Source organism: Crocodylus porosus, unplaced genomic scaffold, assembly GCF_001723895.1.
Source record: "Crocodylus porosus isolate Cpor-Errol unplaced genomic scaffold, CroPor_comp1, whole genome shotgun sequence".
NCBI classification, from domain to species: Eukaryota; Metazoa; Chordata; order Crocodylia; family Crocodylidae; genus Crocodylus; species Crocodylus porosus.
In genome coordinates, this window is record NW_017728949.1 from 14,299,455 (window position 1) to 14,321,599 (window position 22,145).

The 22,145-nt window shown below is 40.4% G+C and overlaps 1 protein-coding gene across 7 annotated transcripts in view; it reads left to right on the top strand.

Annotated features, from left to right (window-relative positions):
- The window catches only part of HDAC4 (histone deacetylase 4), a 407,925-nt gene that overhangs the window by 349,230 nt on the left and 36,550 nt on the right, over positions 1–22,145 (top strand). For all 7 annotated transcript variants that reach the window (XM_019553979.1, XM_019553983.1, XM_019553981.1 and 4 more), the window contains 5 exons: positions 8,073–8,180; positions 9,558–9,613; positions 10,794–10,881; positions 14,580–14,699; positions 17,310–17,407. In XM_019553979.1, coding sequence (XP_019409524.1) covers positions 8,073–8,180; positions 9,558–9,613; positions 10,794–10,881; positions 14,580–14,699; positions 17,310–17,407 — 470 coding nt within the window. The remainder of the gene's footprint in view (positions 1–8,072; positions 8,181–9,557; positions 9,614–10,793; positions 10,882–14,579; positions 14,700–17,309; positions 17,408–22,145) is intronic.

Below are 22,145 nucleotides of genomic sequence, written 5' to 3' on the forward strand. Positions count from 1 at the left end.
CTGCACTTGTCAGTATTGAAACGCATCTTGTTTATGTCAGCCCACTCCTGTAACCTATCCAGGTCTTGTTGCAGTCTTTCCCTCCCTACTAGCGTGCTCACCTCACCCCAAATTTTGGTATCATCAGTGAATTTAAAGAGGTTGCATTTCACCCCATCGTCCAAATCGCTGATGAAGAAATTGAACAGCGCAGGCCCGAGGACTGAACCCTGGGGGACTCTGCTGCCCACTTCCCCCCAGGTCGAATATGACCCAAGTCAACTAGGGTCAAAGGATCTTGGGACTAGGTGTCCAAATGTTTCTTTAAAAAGTCCAGACTAGGTGCTTGCGCCACTTCTGGAGGGAGTCTATTCCAGGCCTTGGGGGCTCGGGGAGTGAAAACGTTTTTCCTTATGTCCAGCCTAAAATGGTTTTGGAGGAGTTTGTGACCATTTGACCATGTTGTCCCTTGGGGCTGTCTGGTGAACAGGCGTTCCCTCAGATCCTGATGTACACCCCGTATATGCTTACAGGCAGCCACTAAGTCAAATTGAAATGACTGAGGGTGAGAAGTTTTATTTTTCTCTTGTGACAAATATAACAGTCAAATAGACTGATATATGTGGTGTCTTGATGAGGCTTGTGGTATACAACAACTCTTAGTAATTACAGGATCTCAGAATTATTTACAGTAAGAGGTAACAGTTTTTACTACTGTCTTTGCAAGTGTCTTGTGGCTGACTTGTTCCTGTTCTGCCACCTGGACGTTCCTGCTAACCTCAGATAGTCTCGTGGGATGCCACACTTCTTGGCCACTCTGTATGTCCAGGAAGACTTGCTGGGTGTCACAGGATAGAAACATGGTAACTTATTTATTCAGGATTTGCTGCTATCCATGAAAAAGATGACCTTTCAGCATAGGAGGGGTCACATACCATAGCGTGGCTCTTTATTAATGGTGGTTTTTCATGCAGTTTTTAAATTATAATAAATGAATAGCTACTTTGCTACTTTCTGGGACTGGACAAATTTTCTCGGTGTCATTTATACTTAAGTTGTCCAGTGCATTGCAGTCATGTTCCTTTATGCAGTCTCATTTTCAATATACTGTGTGTAGAAACAGAAGCAGCGTTTGCTGCTTCTTGCCCCTGCTCCATCCTTTTTCCCCAGTTTCCCAGTCCACCTTTTGCACAGGTCAGGGATGCCTGGGTGCCAGCTCTTGAAACTTTGGATCTCAGTTTACTGATCTGCCTTCCTGTTATCATTTTTGATCCAACATGTTGGGCATTAACACAAGGTATATTTAGCATAGTGAATGACCACGTTGCTGAGATAAGTCTGGCCATCTTGTAATGTTTTCTTTATTGTTATGGGGTAAGGATATTTTTGTAGCATTCAAAGAGGTACAAATGTCAGCAAAGATTTTAGTCTAATGTCCTTTATAACTACATGGCTGTTACTTAGTGTCAGATCATTGCTTTTCTCTTCTCTTCAAGAAGCTTCTTTCCCTTTCTGTTTGGAGTTGTGGTTAACATATACATACTTGTGCTCCAGCCTCAGGCTGAGGGACACCAGTCCTTTGTGCGGAGGCACACACAATTGCTCTTGTGTGTAAAGCAGGTTGCCCATTGGTAATATATTTTCTTTCTTTTTTCAGTATTTGGATATGCTCATATTTCAATCAATATCTTATTAAGGGAAGTGGCAAAAGGCAAGAATCAGATGACACAATGGAAAAAAATCAATGAAAATTATGGTTTCTCCGCACAAAAACATTGGTTTGCTTCCAGAAGTGCAAGAACATTCTATTACAAAGCCAAAGAGAAATAGACTCTAGGGTAAATTTGTCCCTCAGTATATTGAATATATATTCAATATATATATTGAAATGGTTTTCAATGTCTTTCCCATTATTGAATTGTGTTTTAAGAGAGAGCTTTTGCATCATCTCATTTGACAAAAACAAAACTTTTCCCATCTGCAAGCAGGTCCAGTCTGAGCTAGAAAAAAGCACAGGAGCAGATATACCAACAGATGTGAGCTCTGATTTAAGCAGCAGTAATATTTTCCTGCTGATCTTTGTTGCTGTAGCAACATCTGTTAGTGCAGTATGCAACATTTTTAGTTAGAAACATTACCTTTGCTGCTGTGTACTGTATGCCCAGAAGTTAAGTACTAAGAAATTATCAGATCACTTTATAGTACAACAGGATTAAAAATGGAGTTGGGGAAAGAAAATTTAAAAGTACTTCAACAATTTTCAGAAATGGTTTTAGCATATGTTGTATCTTAATGCTTCAGAAAGTCAAATGACCTGCTGTTACATGATTTAATAGTACTTTCTAAGACCTTTAAATTTACTTTCACATAGAACTATTTAGATTTAAGGCTTATCCGATTTTTCTTTACACTGCACTGTTTTTGTGTTAATTGGATTTTTAAACCTCAGGTAGATTATGTAAATTCTTCAAGGCAAGAAGTGTGTGTGTTTGTGTGTGCTCACACATCCCAGCCCTGGACCGGTTACATGTTCAGTTCAAGCCCCCGTAAGAACAGCCATAAAAACATTTTACATTGCATGTGAAATGTTTTTATAGCTAGTTTGTCATTTTCTGGCACTGTAAATTGGGTGCACATGTAGTACACTGGCCATGTAATGCTGCACCTTAATTGTAACATAAATGTAGTGTGTAGAGGAGGCCTCAGTCTTGACTAGCTCAAGAGCCACACAAGCAGCTGGTGTTAACCAATGAGCCACAGATATATGAGCCCCAGTGAATTGTAGCAATACTACAGTTCAAGGAAACGCTAGAAAAGGTAACTGCATGTGTTGCATAAGCTGTCTGGTTCATGATTGCAGAAATACCTCTCACCACTCTATCCCCAGCGAAGACCAATGGCTCAATGTGTAGTTGGGAGGAAGTATCAAGTGGCATTCCCCTGGGTCTGCCCTGGGTATAGTATTGTTCAACAGCCTCATCAATGATTTGAATGATGGGATTGAGTGCGTGCTTAGTGGATCTGCAAATGACACAAAACTGGGTGGAGGACAGGGCTAGGATCCAAAATGACCTGGATAGACTAGAAAAATGATCTGCACTCAATCAGGAGAGTCAGCAAGGGCAAGTACAAAATGTTCCTAATTTCCTATTTAAAGTCTTGTTTGGACAACTCTTTTGCTTCTGGTGATTTAGCAGTTCATCTATAGAATAACAATAGGAGAGAGAGAGACTGGAGAAATGGTCGGCCATCAATTTGATGAGATTCAGCAATCACAAATGCAAAGTCCTGCACTTGGGATGGGATAATTACATGCATAAATACTGACTGGGGAATGACTGGCTAGGCTGCACTACTGCAGAAAAGGACCTGGGGGTTACAGCAGATCATAAGTAGGAGATCAGCCAACAGTGTGTTCTTGTCACCAAAAAAGACAACAACATACTGGGTTGTATCAATAGCAGTATCACTTGCAGATTAAGGGAAATAATTCTTCAGCTCAATTCACCACGGATAAAGGCTCACCTGAAGTATTTTATCCTGCTTTAGGTCTTACACTTCAAGGAAGATGTGGATAGACTGGAAGGAGTTCAGCATAGAGTGACAAAAATGGTTAGAGGCCTGAGAAAGCTGAAAGAATGAAGGTTATTTAGTTTGGGGAAGAGAAAACTGAGGGAGGATTTGAAAACCGTCTTCAAATACCTTAAAGGTGATTCTAGAGACAGGCTATTCTCTGTGTCTGTAGAGGATAGGACTATGAGCAATGGGCTGAAGCTGCAGCAAAGGAAATTTAGGTTGGAGGTGAGGAACTTTCTGACTATGGTAGTGGTGAAACATTGGAACAGGCTGCCTGGGGAAACTGGAATCTCCATCCTTGGAAGTTTTCAAGACCAGATTAGATAGATACTTGGCTGGGATGATATAGTCAGGGCTGATCCTGCCTTGAGCAGGGGGCAGGATTAGATGACCTAGTGAGGTCCCTTCCAGCTCCACTTTCCTGTGAATCTCTTATCATTTTCTATGAAGGGTCTGAGGTAGCTTGTTAAAGAACCATTTGGTTCTTCAACAAAGCAGCTTGTTGTAGAGGCTGCTTGTGGTTCAGCAGCCTTAGTCTGAATGTTGCTGCTTTAGATGTTGGTGGAATACAGTAGGGCAAGGACTATTCCCCAGCAGCCTGAATGGCATGTGCAGCTTTTTGAAGTAATCTCAGTGCCAAAAGAAGACTTGGCTCATGTCTACTTACTCTTTTCTTTAAATGCCTCTCTAGAGACATTTACATTTGGGAAGGAAAATGCTAGAAAAATGGAAATATCAAAAAAATGCTCTAGCTACCAAGTAAAATAATGAACGAATACTTAACAAGAATCAGTTGCCCAAGTGAGCCCTGCTGCCTGTAGTATTTCTGTGCCTGTGGTGAATCCACACTGCCTTACAGTATTTAAACAAATTCCATAAGGGAGTAGAAACTCTTGTGTTTTCACTTGTGCAGAATCTCACTTCTCAGGAGAAAGTCCATAGCCCTTTTCCCCAGGAAAAAAATAATTTATATCATTTGCAAAAGTTCAGCTGTCTGGGGGAAGCAAATGACCGTGAGTTTTCCCCGCTTCTTTAGAGTTTTTAAACGTTCATGTAACAAGCGTGGCAGCAACTTAATGGGAATAGGAGGGATCACATCACACTTGCCAATATTGTTCTCCAGAAAACAAGTCTGATGAAGAGCCAACTGCTTCTAAACCAATAGCAGTCACTTCAGAAGCAGGAAGGGCCAGGTTTCCTTAACACAATAACATCATCCAGCCGAAAGAAAGAGACAAAACCAACAGTTACCTATCAGCAAAAGGCAAGAAATATGTTTCCCTATTTCTCCATAAATTCCTTCCAGATGGCAATGCTGATGTTCAGTCCTAGCAACTCCTGTGATGGCAGCAACATCAAAGAATTCACAGGCAAGGGAAGCCAAGTATACTCTTAGTAATGAACTTCAGAAATCAAGAATGATGGACAGGTCAGCAGCAGCCCATACACCAATAGCAGCAACGTCATATTTGGAGAGGAATCCAGATCGTGGCTGCATTAATAATATTTTCCATTATAGTAAAGTCTGTGCCCTGATGCAGTAAAGTAGTTTTGATGATTTCAGTGAAATTGTTCAAACTCTTACGGTTAAGATGATGATTAAGTGCTTTGTTGGATCAGGGCCCAGTGGGCTGCAGACATTCACTGTGGGAGAGATGGCTGAGTATTAAACTCTTAGCTCATAGATGCCTATGTGCAGGACAGAAATGAACAAGTAGGATACAGCAACAGACACCCATCATTAAATCCTTCTCTTTGTTTGATGGCTGAATATAGGGGATTAGGGCACTGTCCTTGAAATTAACTTCCAAACCGAACAAGATTTTTTTTTCAGTATTTAATTTCTCTTCATAAAAATAACAACTATTCTAAAACCACTTCTGTCCTGCCTTCCTCATTCTTCCTGCGGCACGGTTGATAAGAGCTTGGCTTGTAGTGGCATCAAAGTGCCTGTAATTAACAGCTTTTGCCTCAGATATTTGGTTATGTTTTGGGATAGGAAGCTGAAGCTAACAATCTAGGGAGACCTTGTGATTCCACTGGATCTGCCTGATCTTACCGTCTCCTTTTGAATCTCTTCACTCGGTACTTTTGTCAAATGTCCCAATGTCTTGTTTACTGATTTTAGGGAAGATTCTCTCTCTGGTAGCCTGGATCTTTAAAACATTTTTTAAAATGCATTAGAGTAAATAGACTTTAATTTGTTGTTTGAGAGTTACTGAACTCTGGTTCTGATAAACTTCTTTGGAGGATGGACTTCCTTTGGAGCTCTGCTGTTGTAGAAACATGGAGATTTCAGTTTCAGATCTAGCATTTAGACGAGACTTGAAACTACTATGGTAGGGCCAAGTGGAGGGTGGAAAGACTGTCTCAGCATCTTGACGTCCTGGAACATTCAGCTCTTTAAAGATCACCACAAACCACTCCTACTGCAGCAAACTTAAATACAAGTAAGGTTTAATTGGTAAGAACGAAACCAGTTTAGCCAGATTACTTGGCAGGTCTGTCTGCATCTTGTGGTACTGAAGTCTGAAGGTAACAAAGACATGAGTGCCTATTACAAGGTCAAGATTCTGAGTCTGCCAAGCATCTGAGCAGGTACCCATTCTCACTACATGGTGGGGACATAACTCTGTCTATTATAAATATTTAGTCCAGGTTCCCACTCTCTCAAATGCATAAACTAACATGGTCAGGCCAAATGGCTTCCCACAGATGTCAAGAATCGAGGAAGAGAAAGATGAAACCGTTCCGAGCTCTACCAGTAAGGGCGGCCAGTTTGCTAATCAACACCCTTAGGGATCTCTTTGGGAGGAAAAGCAACCTCAGTAAAGAGCCACTTTCCTATGGTCAGTGGTATATTGAAAGCATAGGATAGGTGCAATACAATCAGCATGAACAATTTTTGTCTACATTATCTATGGCTAATGACAGGAGTTCTGTCCCTTGTTCTAAACCCGTATTGAATCAATGGGCAGAGAAGTTGCTGAAACCTAGCTAGCATAAACCATCTCCACCAATTTAGTACTGGAAACAATGTGCTTATTGGCAATAATACTGTCCAAAGAAGCTAGGCTTTCCCTAAATACTGCTTGTTGCATATGACTGGAACCTTGCCCTTGCAAGAGGCATTCTTGGCAAATCTTATTAATAATGGGCCCAATGTTTTATGTAGTCTATGAATGAGCAGTATCTCCCGGAAAACTCAGGAAGCAAAACTGGACAAACAATACAGGTAACCCATTGTTTCAGCTTCCTTCTAAGATTGTTGCCCCAAAAATGCTCAACCTGGACCAATCCAGTCAGTCACACCTGAAAAAAAAAAATTCGGACAGTTTTCACTGAGAAACACTTCACACTTACCCTGAGACTTGCTACAGGTTGAAAAAATTCAATTGGTCCAGATTTTGCAGATGCCATGGCTAAGTAGACATGGCATGTTTTGCCTTCATTATTGAATACAGATAGTCTGGGCCACTATTGAGTGGATGTAGAGCAACTCTTCCCCCACCAGTGCTTCAGCCAGTAAGCAAACCCATAGAAATCCAAAGGTTCCTTTTGTCATCTTCTATTTAGTACATCCATTGTATTGTAGTAAAAATCAAACAAGGCATATTGTCACATACATGTGAACTAATATTGTTTTTGTGCAGTTGTATAGTTTGATGTGGAAAAAACCAACAATTCACACTTTGTGTTTAAGTTAGAACATGATCTTGTATAATAACGAACAGCCAAAGAGTTTCTAAAGAATGCTTTCCTTTTTTTCCCTCCCTTGTCTAAACTATGCATTTTCCAAAGGAATTTGATCCTAATCCTGTCAAATATTTGGCATTTGAATTAAAGATCTGCAGTTAACACCTAGACATTGATGAGTCTATTGTTATCTTAAACTAGATAGTTTATTTTATGATTTTATCTTGGAATTATTTGTAGTGTAAATCAAGCAAAAATGGAGTGGACAAGAATTTTAAAGACTGTCCACCTTGTTCTTCATTGTTGAGTTTCCTCTTTAATATGTTTGCCTTTTTAACATCATCTTAAAGTTTTTTATTTGACCTTGGATTAATTGTTCCTAAAAAAAAAAAAAAAAAGAGAAACTACACTATAGTAATGTGAGAGAACTTTCAGAATTTACCTTTTATGCGGGCTCAAACTCCCCTCCTTGGTTTTGCTATACTGATCCCTCAGTGCTCCAGAGCTGTTAGAAGTCCATTTCTTTTCTGTTACTTTAGTAATGGGCGAAGAAAAAAATCACCATACTGGCATCAGCATTGCAGTTAATGCCTAACCTTGCACATGGAGGCACCAAAACTTTTGATACTAGCACCCTGTATTGCTACCAGGACTATTATTTATGCTTATTTCAAGTCGTGGTGGATCTGGTCCTTGGCATTGTCAGGATGACTGCTGCAAATATAGTTACTTATGTTTAAGTAGTTTGTAAAATCAGAGAGTACACGGTCATGCTGTGCTTGTTGTTTCTGATGACTGATTTCTGCTTACCTTTTCAATAGGTTGACAGTGACACAATTTGGAATGAGGTTCATTCATCTGGTGCTGCTCGCTTGGCTGTGGGTTGTGTCATTGAACTTGTTTTTAAAGTGGCCACAGGAGAATTAAAGGTTGGTATGCTAATAACATTTAGTTCTGATATAAGGCTATTGATGGAGGCAGATAGCAGAGCCAGGTCCAAAAAGGGTCTGGATAAATTCATGGATGACCGATCTGGCTGTTGAACAGAATGGTTGGAGATGTTTGTTTCCTCTGGCGTTTCTAAACCAATAAATGGTGGGTACTAGGGAAGGTATTGAATAGGGGATATATAGATCGCTCTAGCTGAGGGGTACTCAACCTCTGGCCCGCAAACCAAATTCAGCCTGCAGATCCATCATATCTGACCCATGGGGCTCACCACGGTTCTAGAAATTTGGTAGCGGAGGAGTGGTGGCTATTAGTACAGCCACCCTCCCCACTGTCAAATCCCCTTTTCCTGTGTGACTGGTTAGATCCAAGCTACACCCCTCGCCCTGCAAGCCCAGACCATGCTTCCTCCACCTCCTGTTTCTGGATCAAGGCCAGGCTATGCCCTCTCCCAGGTTGGGCTGTACACCCCCTTCCTACTCTGCAGGGCCCCTTCCCTCTTGGGGCCTGGTTAAGCTCCTTTCCCCTGCAGGACTGTGTTGAAACTGGCCTACCCCTGATCCTTCCCCCTGGCCCTCCATGCAACCATATGTTGCCTGCTTTGCCTTCTGGGCACTGGATCAGGAACACCAGCTGGATCTTGCCCACAGGCAGACCAGGCACTGCCAATCCAGCCCACTAGACAAAAAGGTTGGGCATGACTGCTCTAGATGTATCTGGCTCAATATTCTCCCTCTATAGCATCCATTTTTCCCACTGTTAGAGATGGGATACTGGGCTAGATGGATGTTTGGTCTGAGCCAGTATGACCCTTATGTTATTAAGGCTCTGTTCAAGAACCACAGTATGAAATTTATGGTCAGTGTTATACAGAACATCAGACTAAATTATGTTAATTTCTTCTAGGCTTTACTTAAAAAGACCCTTATGGGCATCAACAAGCAGACAGAAATTTCTTAATTATGTTTGAAGGGTTAATTTAAAAAAAGAAAAAAACAAAAAAGTATCCTGTGTAGTCATGGTTCCATTGATGCCCATGAGGGCTTTGTCACTGATAGCAGTGGAACTAGATTTCAGTCCTGCTTTTTAAGGGGTGTTATTTCAGAAACTTTGATTTTAAAAAATAGCTTCCAGAAATGTCAGACTGACTGTGTCCCTTAAACTAAACTAAAAGAAAACCAGCATGCTGGTATAGCTTTGACTAGAAACCATGACTGTCCATCTGAGAAATCAAAAACTATTGAATAATTCAAAACTAAATCAGCAATTCTAAAAACAATGTGTGCGGATATTACTATGAGTAATATTTCTTTGTGTTTGATCTTCCCTTCTGTATTCTTATTTATTTTTGTACATAGAATGGATTTGCTGTAGTTCGACCTCCAGGTCACCATGCAGAAGAAAGTACACCAATGTAAGTGTCTGTGTGCGCACTAATTGGCTAACTTTAACTTTTATAGCCATTAATGAAGAGAAGTGTGATATAGAGCTAACAAATGAATGTTGCGATATAGGAGCTAACAAATTAATGTTGGCTTATTATAGATGGGTTTTTTTGGAGTTTGCTATGCAACACTATCAGATTCCAAGTGCTTTGTAATACTTTAGAAACAGGAAAGATCCTGATTTCTTATTTAGTAAGATCAGCATTAGAATCATACCTAAGAATATTTGTAAAGCTCTATTGATGCAAGTACTTCCATCATCCATATCAAGTGTTTATGTGACTGACAGGAGATTTGTAAGTGAAATACACTGAAATTTCCTTTTTAAAATGGAAAAATCAATAATACATTACTTAAAATACTGTATCGGGTATAACAGTACCCTGGGGGTTTGACATTGGAATGTTAAAAAATAATAATAATGTTTTCACGAAGTAAACAAATGAAGTCAGGTCTCTTAAACTCATTTAGTTTTGTAGGGTTTTTATTCCTACCAAATTGAAAGTGTTTTAGGTTTGGCCAAATCCAAATCTGGCTCTAAAGGTAAGAGTTTAATAAAACATATTGAACAGTAGGTCTCCTTCAACTCTGTATATAATTTATTGTTTATTGAACTAGTACATTCCTGGCTTTTGTCACCAATGCATATGTCTTTGAGCGTTTTAGTATTGTTTTGGTGTGAGATCAGAGAGTAGTAACTACTTCTGAATTTAAATCAGCAGTGTTCTGAAACTTCTCTGATCAGGTCCACTGCATTTCTTTTAATCTTTCCACTCCAAATCAAAATAAGGCCTTTCCCTTCTTTCTTTGTGCCTACACTACCATGGTCCAACTTGAGTGAGAACACTGAAGCTTTAGAAATTGGTGAGTGGGCAGTGAGTATACTTCGAGAGCATCTTGCAGAAGAGAGTTTTGGAAAGTATAAAAATGTTCACCATTTCCCATGAGATCACTGAGTCACCTGCTGGTGTGGTGGGTGGGTTGTGTGTAATTGAGCACACGTGTGTCTGTTAGGGAAGAAAAAAGAGTGAAAGCAATAGAAATTTCTTCCTACTGTGTTATGTCTCAGATGATAAATGTATTAGGACCAAGGCAAACGTATAATTAACACCCCTTTTTCCCCCTCTCTCTCCCTTTCATTACCTCTAGGGGGTTTTGCTATTTTAATTCTGTGGCAATTGCAGCCAAGCTTCTCCAACAGAGACTGAATGTTAGCAAAATCCTTATAGTGGACTGGGTGAGTAAACATTTATTCTTCCAAAAGTAGCAATGGAAGCTTTTTGTCAATTTCTTTAAAAAAAAAAAATAAAAAGGAGGTCCAGGATTTATAGCTTAGTGAACAAAATCTGGGTCTGGTTTGTCAGAACAAAAATTCCCTTTTAAAAATGTGTTTATTTGTAGTAAACATTTCCTAAAGGGCAGTCTCAATTTTTTGGCAGAATTTGACAAATTCTACCTTTTCTCCCACCTTCCATGGTAAAGCTTTAATGTAGATAATTTCCAGAGATGGCTACCTATGCTGGGTGCTCTCTTTGGGATCATAGGTCCAAAATATTATTTCCATCCTAGTACACGCTCCTGATGAGCAGGGATCCTGGTTTTCTCTGATTTTAAAAAATCCAAAATTCCCTGATTTAAAAAATAAATAAATAAATAATCAAACTTTGATTAAAAAATTCAAAATCCGTGTTTTTCCATGATTAAAATGAAACACTGCTAAATGTGTATATATGTGTATAAATAAATAAAATGTCTGTATATACATGCACATGTGCATGTACGTGCGTGTATGTGTGTGTATATATGTGTGTGTGTGTTTGTGTGTGTGTGTATATATATGTATATCCATTGAAAACAATGTTTTACTGAAATATTTACAATTTAAAAGCAGTTTGGAAGCCTACCAGTGCCTCAGTCATTAGAATCAGGGATCCTGGTTTTCTTTGATTTTAAAAAAATCCCCAATTTTTGGTTTAAAAAAAAAAGTAACCCCAAATTCAATTTTTCCATGATTTAAATGAAACACCACTGATATATAGAGATAATGATGTTTCATTTTAATCATGGAAAAATGTGGATATGGACTTTTCAGTAAAAAAAAAAAAAAAAAAATTGGGAATTTTTTTAAACCAGAGAAAACCAGGATCCCTGATTTTATAATAAAATAAATTCTATATACCTATATATTTTGGCATTTGATTTCAGGTTTTTTTATCAAAAATCAGAGCCCCCTTCTCTCACCAAGATACAGGTACAGCTGTGTCTGTCACTCTAGCTTCCTCTGTGATGTTGAGCAGCAGTGGCGATGCATTAGGGGCTTTATGGGGGTGTATATGCACCCCCAAAGAGCACTGGTGCACTCCCTGACAGGCTGTGATCCCCGCTTAGGCAACGGGCAGTGGGGGCAGGCGGGAGCACTGGTGCCCCCATGCAAGTGCTGGCTGGGGAGTGGGAGCACTGGATGTAGCGCCACGGCCACTTCCGCAAGCACTGCAGCCGCTTCCCAGTCAGCACGATCAGCCACGGGGGCTCCCCCCCACCCAGTCAGTGAGATTGGCCATGGGGAGACCCTGCTGAAGGTGGCACCAGTTGCCCATGCTGAGCAGCCCCTGATATGCTGGTGCTCTTCACTCCCAAGTTGCAGCCCCCACCCAGCCCTGCCAATGCCCCCTACTCCCAACCTGCAGCCTCTGCCTACTCCCCCTTTCTCCTGGCAGCAGCTCCCCCCTGCACCAGAATGTGGGTCCAGCTGAAGGTATTCCTTCCACCCCCCCGACACACACATGCACATGCACTTTTTGGCACTGAGCAGCCCTGACGCTGGCACCCTTCTTCTGCCCATCTGTTGCCCCTTACTCCCAAGCCACAGCCCCTCCAAGCGCTGCCATTGCCCCAAAACAGCAGCAGGGCTTCCCTGCACCAGGACACAGGTTCAGCTAAAGTTGTCCCCCGTGCTGCTTTCTGGCTGTGAGCAGTGCTGGCCCCCGCTGTTCTGCTCCATGTATCTGTTGGCAGCAATAAGGGCTGGGTTCAAGTTTTGCAGGATCCTGAATAAGTTTATCTTTGGCTTAAGCCCCCACCCAAAAACCTAGGACAACTAGATTTAAACTGGCGTGTCCCGAATAAAATAAACAAACTTCTCCCTTGCAAGCAGTGTACCAACAAAAGCCAGACTTACTATAAGACAAAAGGGAAAGAAACACAAAATACAACCTAGAGCACTTCTAAACTCTAATTACCTGGCCACTAGCAGACTGTCTGCTCTGTCTTCTGGCTAGGGTGTATAGACTGCTAGTCTCACCCCTAGAGGGTCATGTGACTAGCCTGATTGCCAGCTGCTTCCCCATATCCTGACTCCTGGAACCTGATTCACATTCTTTAGGGTGACTTATACATTCTTTTCTTTTCTTTTCTTTTCTTTGAATGTGATGTCCAGAGGATGATGTAAAAATTTGGGATGCATCAAAACATGAGTCAGTATGTAGGACTGACTCAATTTGTGATTGCATTTTCTTTTCTTGGAAAGCTCAAAATCAAGTGTTTTCTGCAAAAAAAAAGCAAGCAAGCTCCAAGATTTTGTTGGGGATAAAAACAGAAGTTGCTGGTTCCCAGCAGAAAAGGTGGGAAGCCTTCCCACCCAAGAGAAAACTGCAGCAAGCCCTACTGGAGCCTTGGAACACAGGGGGCCCCCTCAGCCCTGCCAGTGCCCCTCATTCCCAACCTGTAGCCTCCTGGACCCCCAGCCCTGCTGGAAGGGGCCTCCAGCTCTCCAGGCCCTAACAAAGGTTACAGGAGGCAGAGTGAGTCTGAACCAGCCCTGGCTGGTCTCAGATTCTCTGCCCCTGCCCTCGCTCCCTCCGCCTCCAGAATGGGCCTAGTCTCCAACTTATTGCAGACAGGAACTTTGCCAGCCACAGGGCAGCTGTTTGCAAAAGGGGAAACCTGCAGTTTCCCACTTTAAAGGGGAAAATCTGTATTTTTTTGTACAGAAGCAAAGCCCAGATCCCTGGTTATAAGTTAGTTAAGGCACAAAAATTTACAGCCTTGACCAACCTGCCTTGGCTTAAGCAAGCTCTGCATAGGTTAACCCCCTGCTGAGGGCTAGGGTGCAGTGTGTGCACATTTGAGCAATCATGAACACTGGCAAACTTCTCTGAATGATTGTTTTTTCAAAAGTTTACAAACCTTCATTTGGATGTCAAGTGGTTGTCTTAGGATTGGGGTATGACAAATTATCCAAGTTAGGCAAAGTGTTCTAAAATAGCTTGCTATTAGGTCACTAGAGTTTATAAGACAGCATCAACAGATACCGTATGCCTTGTACAGATAGGGCGTACAAATTAAAGTGTAAACATATTTTCCGTATGGCCTTCCACATGGACACACTTTTCCAGTGTTTCTTTACTCTTCCTTTACGTGTCACTGTTTGTTTGTATCAGAATTGCTGGAACATTTGGAAAACTATGATAATTGCATCTGAGCATTAACAGCACTTCCACAGGGGAGCTGAGCTGTCTGGTTGTGGATTTTGCCTTTTGTTCCCCTTCATTGCACCGCTTTTAAGTTGCCCTCCCCTATAGCTTAGCCTTCCCATTTCGGCACAGAGCCTTAAATGGATGTTTGCTATGCAATTAATTAATCTGAATTAATGTTCCGATTTATAGTGATTAACATAATGCCTCTAAAACGTCCATATAAATCCAATTATATCCAAAAAAAAATACATGAACAGAAGTTGGGGGGGTTTTTGTTGGTGGTGGTTTTTTTAACTCGTTACCTTATCCAGATATGTTAAATTGAAAATATAACAAGAATCATTTCAGTTATTGTAAGCTGCTTAATTCAGGTTAAAAATATATATATATCTGATAAATTTTAATCTGTATTATTACTGATGTACTAATCCTTCTCATATAATGCAATCTTTCCCCAAAGGATGTACACCATGGAAACGGTACTCAGCAAGCTTTCTACAGTGACCCTAATGTTCTTTACATTTCACTACATCGCTATGATGATGGGAACTTCTTCCCAGGCAGTGGCGCTCCTGATGAGGTAAGAATATTATTAAACATAATACCTGTCCTCCACAGAGTTTGGTATGATAGGTAGAAACTGCTGTAGTTGCAATTCAGATTCATTGACAGAACTGTGGGGACCTCCATACAGGAAGAAATGTCTTGGCAGATGCCTATTGAAAAAATTTACTGCCTGTGCGTGTGCAAAAGAATGAATTTTATTATTCTAAGAAATTACATTTAACCCTTAGCATGGCTCTCAAGAAGGACGATTCCTTGGTAAACAACCATAGTTAAAAAATCAGGATCAATATAATTACATTCTCTCCAGTCAGTATTGAGCTTTCACTTTTGTTTCACAGAATAAAGTCAGTTGTCCCAAGCTGCATTTCTGTTTACTGGAGAATATAACTCAGTGTGCATTTTAGTGCTGCCATCTAAACAAGGCAAGTGTTTTGCAAAATACTATAGAAATGAGTTTATAGTTCCTGCATGTGCTCACCAGTACACCACATGAATCTGAATTCCTGAAGAAAGTTAGCAGTTTGTCAGTGCTGATAATGCCCAGTAATAATGTAGTGCCATTGTAATAATGCCCATTCATTACTCAGAGAAGTGTGCAACATTGAGAACAGTTTTTGTTACCTTTGGCAAGCTAGATATGAGATATTTTAGCTACGGAGCCATTGGAATTATCAAACAACATCCAGCAAACGCTGCTAGAATTCCCGAAGCCTTCTACAAATGAGCCACGCAAATTAAAGTGGAAATATTTTTTTTTTTCTTTGACCTTGCCAAGTGATACCATACTAATGATTTCTTTCATTCTGTACTGAACTGCATCCTTCAAGAAGCAAAGTTTAGGCCTCCTCTTTGAAAGAGTACCCGTGAGCTATTTTTTCCTGTTCTCATTGTTTGGTGGAATCTGTTGTTCATTCTCTTACAAGGGCATACTTGTGTCTCATGTTGTCTTCTGTTTTTCGTAAGAGAATACGGTTGGCATGAAAATGCATTTTTGTTTTAAAACCCACAGTAATTCGCCTTCCTTATAACAAACAAGCCAGAAATTATTCATTGCACAGAATTCTGTAGTTCTTGGTTTCCAACCTCATTGTAAGCTGACCTCATTAAACAATACTGGATACGTGGTTTACCAGAATGGTCTCCCAGAAAATATTTGCCACCAACTCATTCAGTGTTTTGACTACTTATGTTCAGTTTGCTCTCAGGTTATTTGCCTCTAGTTTCTGATCAGTTTTGCATAGAATTGAAACTAACCTCTGTTTAGCAAGTGTAAATAGAGAGAAAAGCATATAAGGGCTCATGAATATATCTGGAAACTGTTCTGTATTTAAATAAAGTAATTCTTATTATACACAATGACCTGAAATGCTTAATATTTTACCTGACTCCATAATTTTGAATAATACTGAGATAAACAAAATTGTTCCTTCCCAACAGAGATACACTTACAAATGTAAATATATATACATACATATACGTGCATATGTATATTAATATAGTTATAAATAAATGTATTCAAAGTCCAGTTGAATAATTTAGCTAACTTTATTTACCCTGAAGCATTATAAAAAGAGCTTAAAATGTCTTAGAATTTCTTACCCTGCTACTGCTTTATTGTTTTATTATCTTGCTTGTATATCACGACTGGAACAATGGCCAGCAGTTTTGTGGGAAAAGCGTAACTGTTACTGTAGGCCACAGGAGTACCACAAGACCTTAGATTTTTGCAGGAGCCACATTCATGCTGACTCTTGAAAATAACTTAATAACCTAATTATGTGTTAGAAAATTTAATCTGGGTTTGAAAGACATGTCATCCTAGGCACTAAATTATATATTGTAAAATAGGGCATGTAAAATGGCGTTTTCCAAATGTTTTAGGAATTAAAAAGTATATGTTAGTCTCAGCTGTAATTTTAATGCAGTATAGACCCACATGGTTTTCCAACAGCTGGTATTTACTGGAATTTAGTCAAAGAAAAATTTGAAACTAAAACTCTGTTGTTTATCTCAACTAATATAACTCCCTATGCAGCTGTATAATACTTCTACGTTCATATCCTAGATTAGCCAGTATTAGGTAACAATTATATGCCAGAATTTTAGTTGTCATTATAAAATGTAGGCTTACATTTTTAACCAGATGTGTTTATCACAACTGTCACCTATAATGAAATCTCACACTATAATGGGGTGAGCAAGTGGAGATACAACTTTCATTTACTACCAATACCCATTTATACCAATTACATTCTATTGGCTGGAATATATTCTTTTCACCAGCAGAGGGGGGCCTCACTCTGGATAAAACCAAGGAGTATAAAATACATAGAAGTCCCATATTTATTTAGGGACTGTGTTCTTAAGTAACATTCATTCCTTAGTTTACCAGTGATCAACTACTTCATATTCATTCACAGTGCTTGCATAGAATTAAGCATGTGAGAGAATGTGAAAGGTTTAATAATTATCTCCTTCTTGATCTAAGAAAGACTAGAGGGGGAAAAACTCAGTACTGCATTCATAAACTTTTAAATCCGGAATAGAAAAAGCAAATATGGCAGACTTGCTACATCAACAGAATTTTCAAAAATTTAATTCAATATATTTTTCTCATCTTTAGGTTGGCACAGGACCAGGTGTTGGTTTCAATGTTAATATGGCCTTTACTGGGGGCCTTGATCCACCAATGGGAGATACAGAATACTTGACTGCTTTCAGGTAACATTGATGCCATCCTTATACAAAATTCAACTGAAATGAGATCTTCCAGTAGTGAAATCTCTCCATTTTCTTGGAGGGTTTTTTGTGCACTAAATGAAAAGCATAATTCCCAAGTCATTGCAATTATTTTGTACATGTATAGCTGAGGCTAAATTAATACAAGAGGGATGTTCTTAACTATTAGGTTATAGACAGATGTCACATTTATTCCTCCATAAAAATGTTTATGGAGACACGAAACCCAAACAAACAGATGTTCAGATGCCTCAGGTTGCATCACGAATGGCCAAAATTGTGACCACAACAATTTGTAGTAATAGTTTATGCCGTCTTTTCATGGCAAACATCTGCTTGCTTGTGGTATGGGAGTGCAGGCAGCTCCGTCCACTCCCCTTTTCCCCAGAACTTTAAAGGCACATCGTTGAAACTAGGTAGCAGTGGTAGAGGGTCTAAGTAATATGCCAAACATTAAAATTAATGTAGGATACTTTTTTGCCACAAAGAAGTTTCACTTCCAATTTCTGTGAGGCAGGTTAGCCATTTTTATCAAGGGATAGATTGCTTAAACATGTGGCATATTATGACTCAGCATGTAAAACTTGTACTAATTACATGACAGATGTAACAATCTGCCATGAATGCCCAGAGTAAAGGGGAATGGGATCCAGAATGGAACAAAGCATTGTTATCTGTTTCAGGGTTGAATGTCCCATCCTTAACACTGAAGACCTTTTGCTTTAACTTACTCTGCTTACCTGTTGATACCCATTCTCATTTGTTCTTATTCTACATATGCTCTTGGCACTTAATTTGGGCTTGTGTTAACCCATTTTGATTTTTCACCTCTGAGAAGATGAAAAAAAAAAGAGCCAGAGCTCTGACTAAGAAATGACCAAGTTGCATAAAAACTGATGGGTTTAAATTGCATAAATAAAATTAGACCATTTTGTTTAAACATTTTTGTTTAAATTAAATATAGTTGAAAAGAAAAGCTGTTTAAAATTGTGAATTGACACCTTACTGCTAAGCTATTAAAACTTTTATTCTAAATAAAAAATAATAAATCATACACGTTTGCTTCTGAAATGAAGAAGACACTGATGCTGTACCAGCTTTTGACAGCAGTAGTCTATTTTTCATGTTCAGAGTATTTTCCTTACAAGTAATTCAATTCAGTGACTAATTACTCAAATTTGAGAATCCAATTGCAATTTGATAATATAGGAAAACTTGTTTTCCTAATCTGATTTATTGAACAAAAATTAGGTGTGTGAGATTCAAGGGTGCCACACAGTATTAGCAGTCTTCGGTGTGCAAGTGATTCACAAAATAGTCAAAGATTTCAAGGTGGAATCTATTCCGTCAAAAAAAGACCATGACAAATCTGACTTAAGGGTGCTTTCCAACAGAAAAAATGCTGTATTATTTTTCCTTAGTCAAATTATAAATGAAATTAGTTTTTTAAATGGGGTACCACTAAATTCACTTGGACTGTACTGTATCCATTTTTGGGCTCCACGCTTCAAGAAAGATGTGGACTGACTGGAAAGAGTCCGGAGAAGAGCAACGAGAATGATTAGCAGTTTGGAAGCATGGCTTGGGAGAAAAGGCTGAAAGAGCTATGGCTATTTAGTCTGGAGAAGAGAAGATTATGAGGAGGTTTGATAACAGTCTTTAAATACCTGCAGGGCAGTTAGAGAGAGGATGGAGACAGACTTTTCTCTGTGGCTGTAGAGGATAGGACTAAGAGAAATGGCATCAAGTTGCAACAGAGAAAATTCAGGTTGTAGATCAGAAAGAGCTTTTTGACTGTAAGGGTAGTTGAGCGTTGAATCAGACTGTCTAGAGAAGTTGTGTATTCTTCATCCCTGGAAATTTTCAAGAGCAGATTAGGCAGATACTTAGTTGGGATGGCTTAGTCAGGGATGATCTTATCTTGAGCTAGGAGCTGCACTAGATGCCTTGTGAGATCCCTTCCAGCCCTGCTTTCCTATGATTCTATGACTTGGTCCATCTTGGCGGTGACTCAGTGTGGTCATGGTCCTTACTGTCCCAATAAACTCAGTGAACTCGGTTATTTCTCTCTTTATTTCAATGACTGTGGCTAGATGGGGCTGAGGTGTGGGATAGTGCAGGACTGGCTGGAGGCCCACTTAAGGAATGTTAAGGAGCTTTTTTGTGGTGGGTTGGGGGGAAGGTGCTGACCCTGGGGAGGGAAAGAGGGGGAGACTGATCCTAGCTGGCCCTAGACACACCTGCCTTGCACCCACCACTGGGGAACTAGATGGACCACGTGGGCAGGGTTTTCATGGAGACTGGCCTAGAACCTCTGTGGACAGGGTGCACTCAGCCAAGAGGATGGTATGGGACCACAAGTAGGGGCAGAGCAGTGTCCAGCGTGGAGAAGGGCCAGGACCAGGATTGTGGGGCGGTAAGATAGCATGGTGCCAGGGCCCAGGGAAGAACCACAATCCACTCGCCACACGTCCCTGCCTGTGGAACTAGGGTTCATCACAGGGACATGCAAGGAAAGGATCATGGCTCTACCTCGGGCCCCAGCCCTGCACTGTCACTGCCCCCTGATCCTAGCCCCTGCCCACCTCTTCTGTTCCTGAACACCACTCCCTGCCTGCCAGTGGGTCCGTGCATCTGAGCCCACCCTGCCTGTGGGGGCCCTTTGCCAGTCTCCAAGGAGACCCTGCCTGCCCATCCTCCAGTGCCCCCAGTGCTGGATGCAGGGCAGATGGGCTGGGGCAGCAGAGGCGCTGGTAGTGGCAGCTGGGCAAAGTGAGCCCCCCACTGTGGGAGCTGCTAGGAAACTGAGTCTGGCCGTTGTGCTGCCTCTACCCTGTTGCATGGCCTGGGGGTGGCAGGACTGGCTGCATATGCCATAGGTCAGGCTGCCCCCCCACACCTGTGTCAGGACCCACTGTAGACCGGATAGAATCCCTTGATGGGTCGGATCTAGTCCGCAGACTGCGTTTTGTCCATCCCTGAGATAGTGGGAGAGGTCCTTTGCCAATCCTGTTAGATCATAATTAGATTTTCTTAACTGAGTTAGTTCTATACTCCTGAATTCTAATACCTGCATCTGCCGTGTCTTGGGACTAATCCAAGATGTGATGCTAGATGCTACACAAACAGTGTCTGCCCCAGAGAGTTAGTCTTCAGTCCCTAAGTGCAGCCAGAAAAGTTTAATGCCATGATTCCTGACCTCACCACAGTGGTCAGATATTCTTGCACAACCATATGTGATATCTTGGGATGTCTTAAAATCATTGAATTTTTCAAGTGCCTTTTGTTTTTTTATGGGAGTTAACATGCTTACTCTTATTTTCCTCAGCATGTCAGGGCTGTTTGAAGCAACAGAAGACTAATGTTATCTGACTCGATGCTTGTGCATCTGCACTGTTTATGGCCCCACACCTGAGCCACCCATGAAAGGTCTATTGTAGTTCTGGGGCAGGGTCCTAATTGGAGACGTTGTGGGAGAGAAGGGGGCTGCATTCTGATTGATATTACTCCTCTCCATTGACATCAGGCAGCCAAAGTAGTTCTGTTAACACAAGCCCTGTGATTCAACAGAAAACTGGCACTAGATCAGCATATATTACATCACACAGCTCGCCATTTCCTTCGGTTTTTATATACCCATGGATGGCAGTTTGTTTTGTGACAGCATTCTGTTCCCTTGACAGGTGACTCTCCAGACCTCTGTTCTGCTCTTATGCTTTATTAAACAAAAAGAAAAAAAGCTTACGACAAAATAAGGCTGTGTTATATGAGAGAACATGGTTTGTCAGAGCCTTGACTTTCTCATCTCATTGAAAGGGGAGCAGGATGTTGGAGCTTTTCCTCATTGGAGAAAATTCTTGTGCACCAGCAGTTTTTGAGTTTGTCTAAAATTTACAAAACGACTTTGTTGAACTGCAATTAGAAAGCTCAGAAAAGAGTGACACTGCATCACTCATACTTAAGAATGTAGTGGAAGCCTGCATTCATGCTTTCAGCCCTTGTAAATGTGGCTAGCATAAAAGGACAGTCTGATCTTTACTGTCAAGGCAAAAGAATAACAGGGTGAAATGAGGATAAGCCATTTTGACTAAAGCAGAACTTCAGGTAATGTACTGTTAAACAGAGTGCTATTCTGGGGCAAAACTTTCCTTTCTAAATATTTTTTAAAGTTCTTTCCATGTGGAAATGCATATAAATTACTGATCTGCCACAGTTTTATAGATTTCATTTTTTTTTCCCAGGGATCATTCTGTCTTTCTTCTATTCATATTGTTTTCTACAGCTGGCAGTTGATGTGGGTTTATCCCTCCAGATTAGGTTTAACCCACTTCTGGTATACACTTTACATAATTTTAGGGAGATGTTAACTAGCCAAAGCATTGGATGCAAATATAGGGAAAATTGTGAAAATACCCAAATGGAATATGAAATTTATGAGGTAATCCTTTATCTTTTAAGTAGGACAGCAGCATCCTTCTCCTTCCTTTGTTTTATGCAATTTTTTTAGCTCCTACAGTATCAATTCATTATTTTGAACAAAGAGGAATTGACACCTTTGACAGATTTTTATTTTAAAAAGCTACAAATAATGTATATAATCCAATGCAACATGTAGTTAAAGTAACTATACTGTAGCTTCTTGTTTTCCTCCACTTGTAAAAAAACAAAACAAAACAAAACAAAAAACCTTGTAACCAAACTTTGATTAATTGATGCTGAT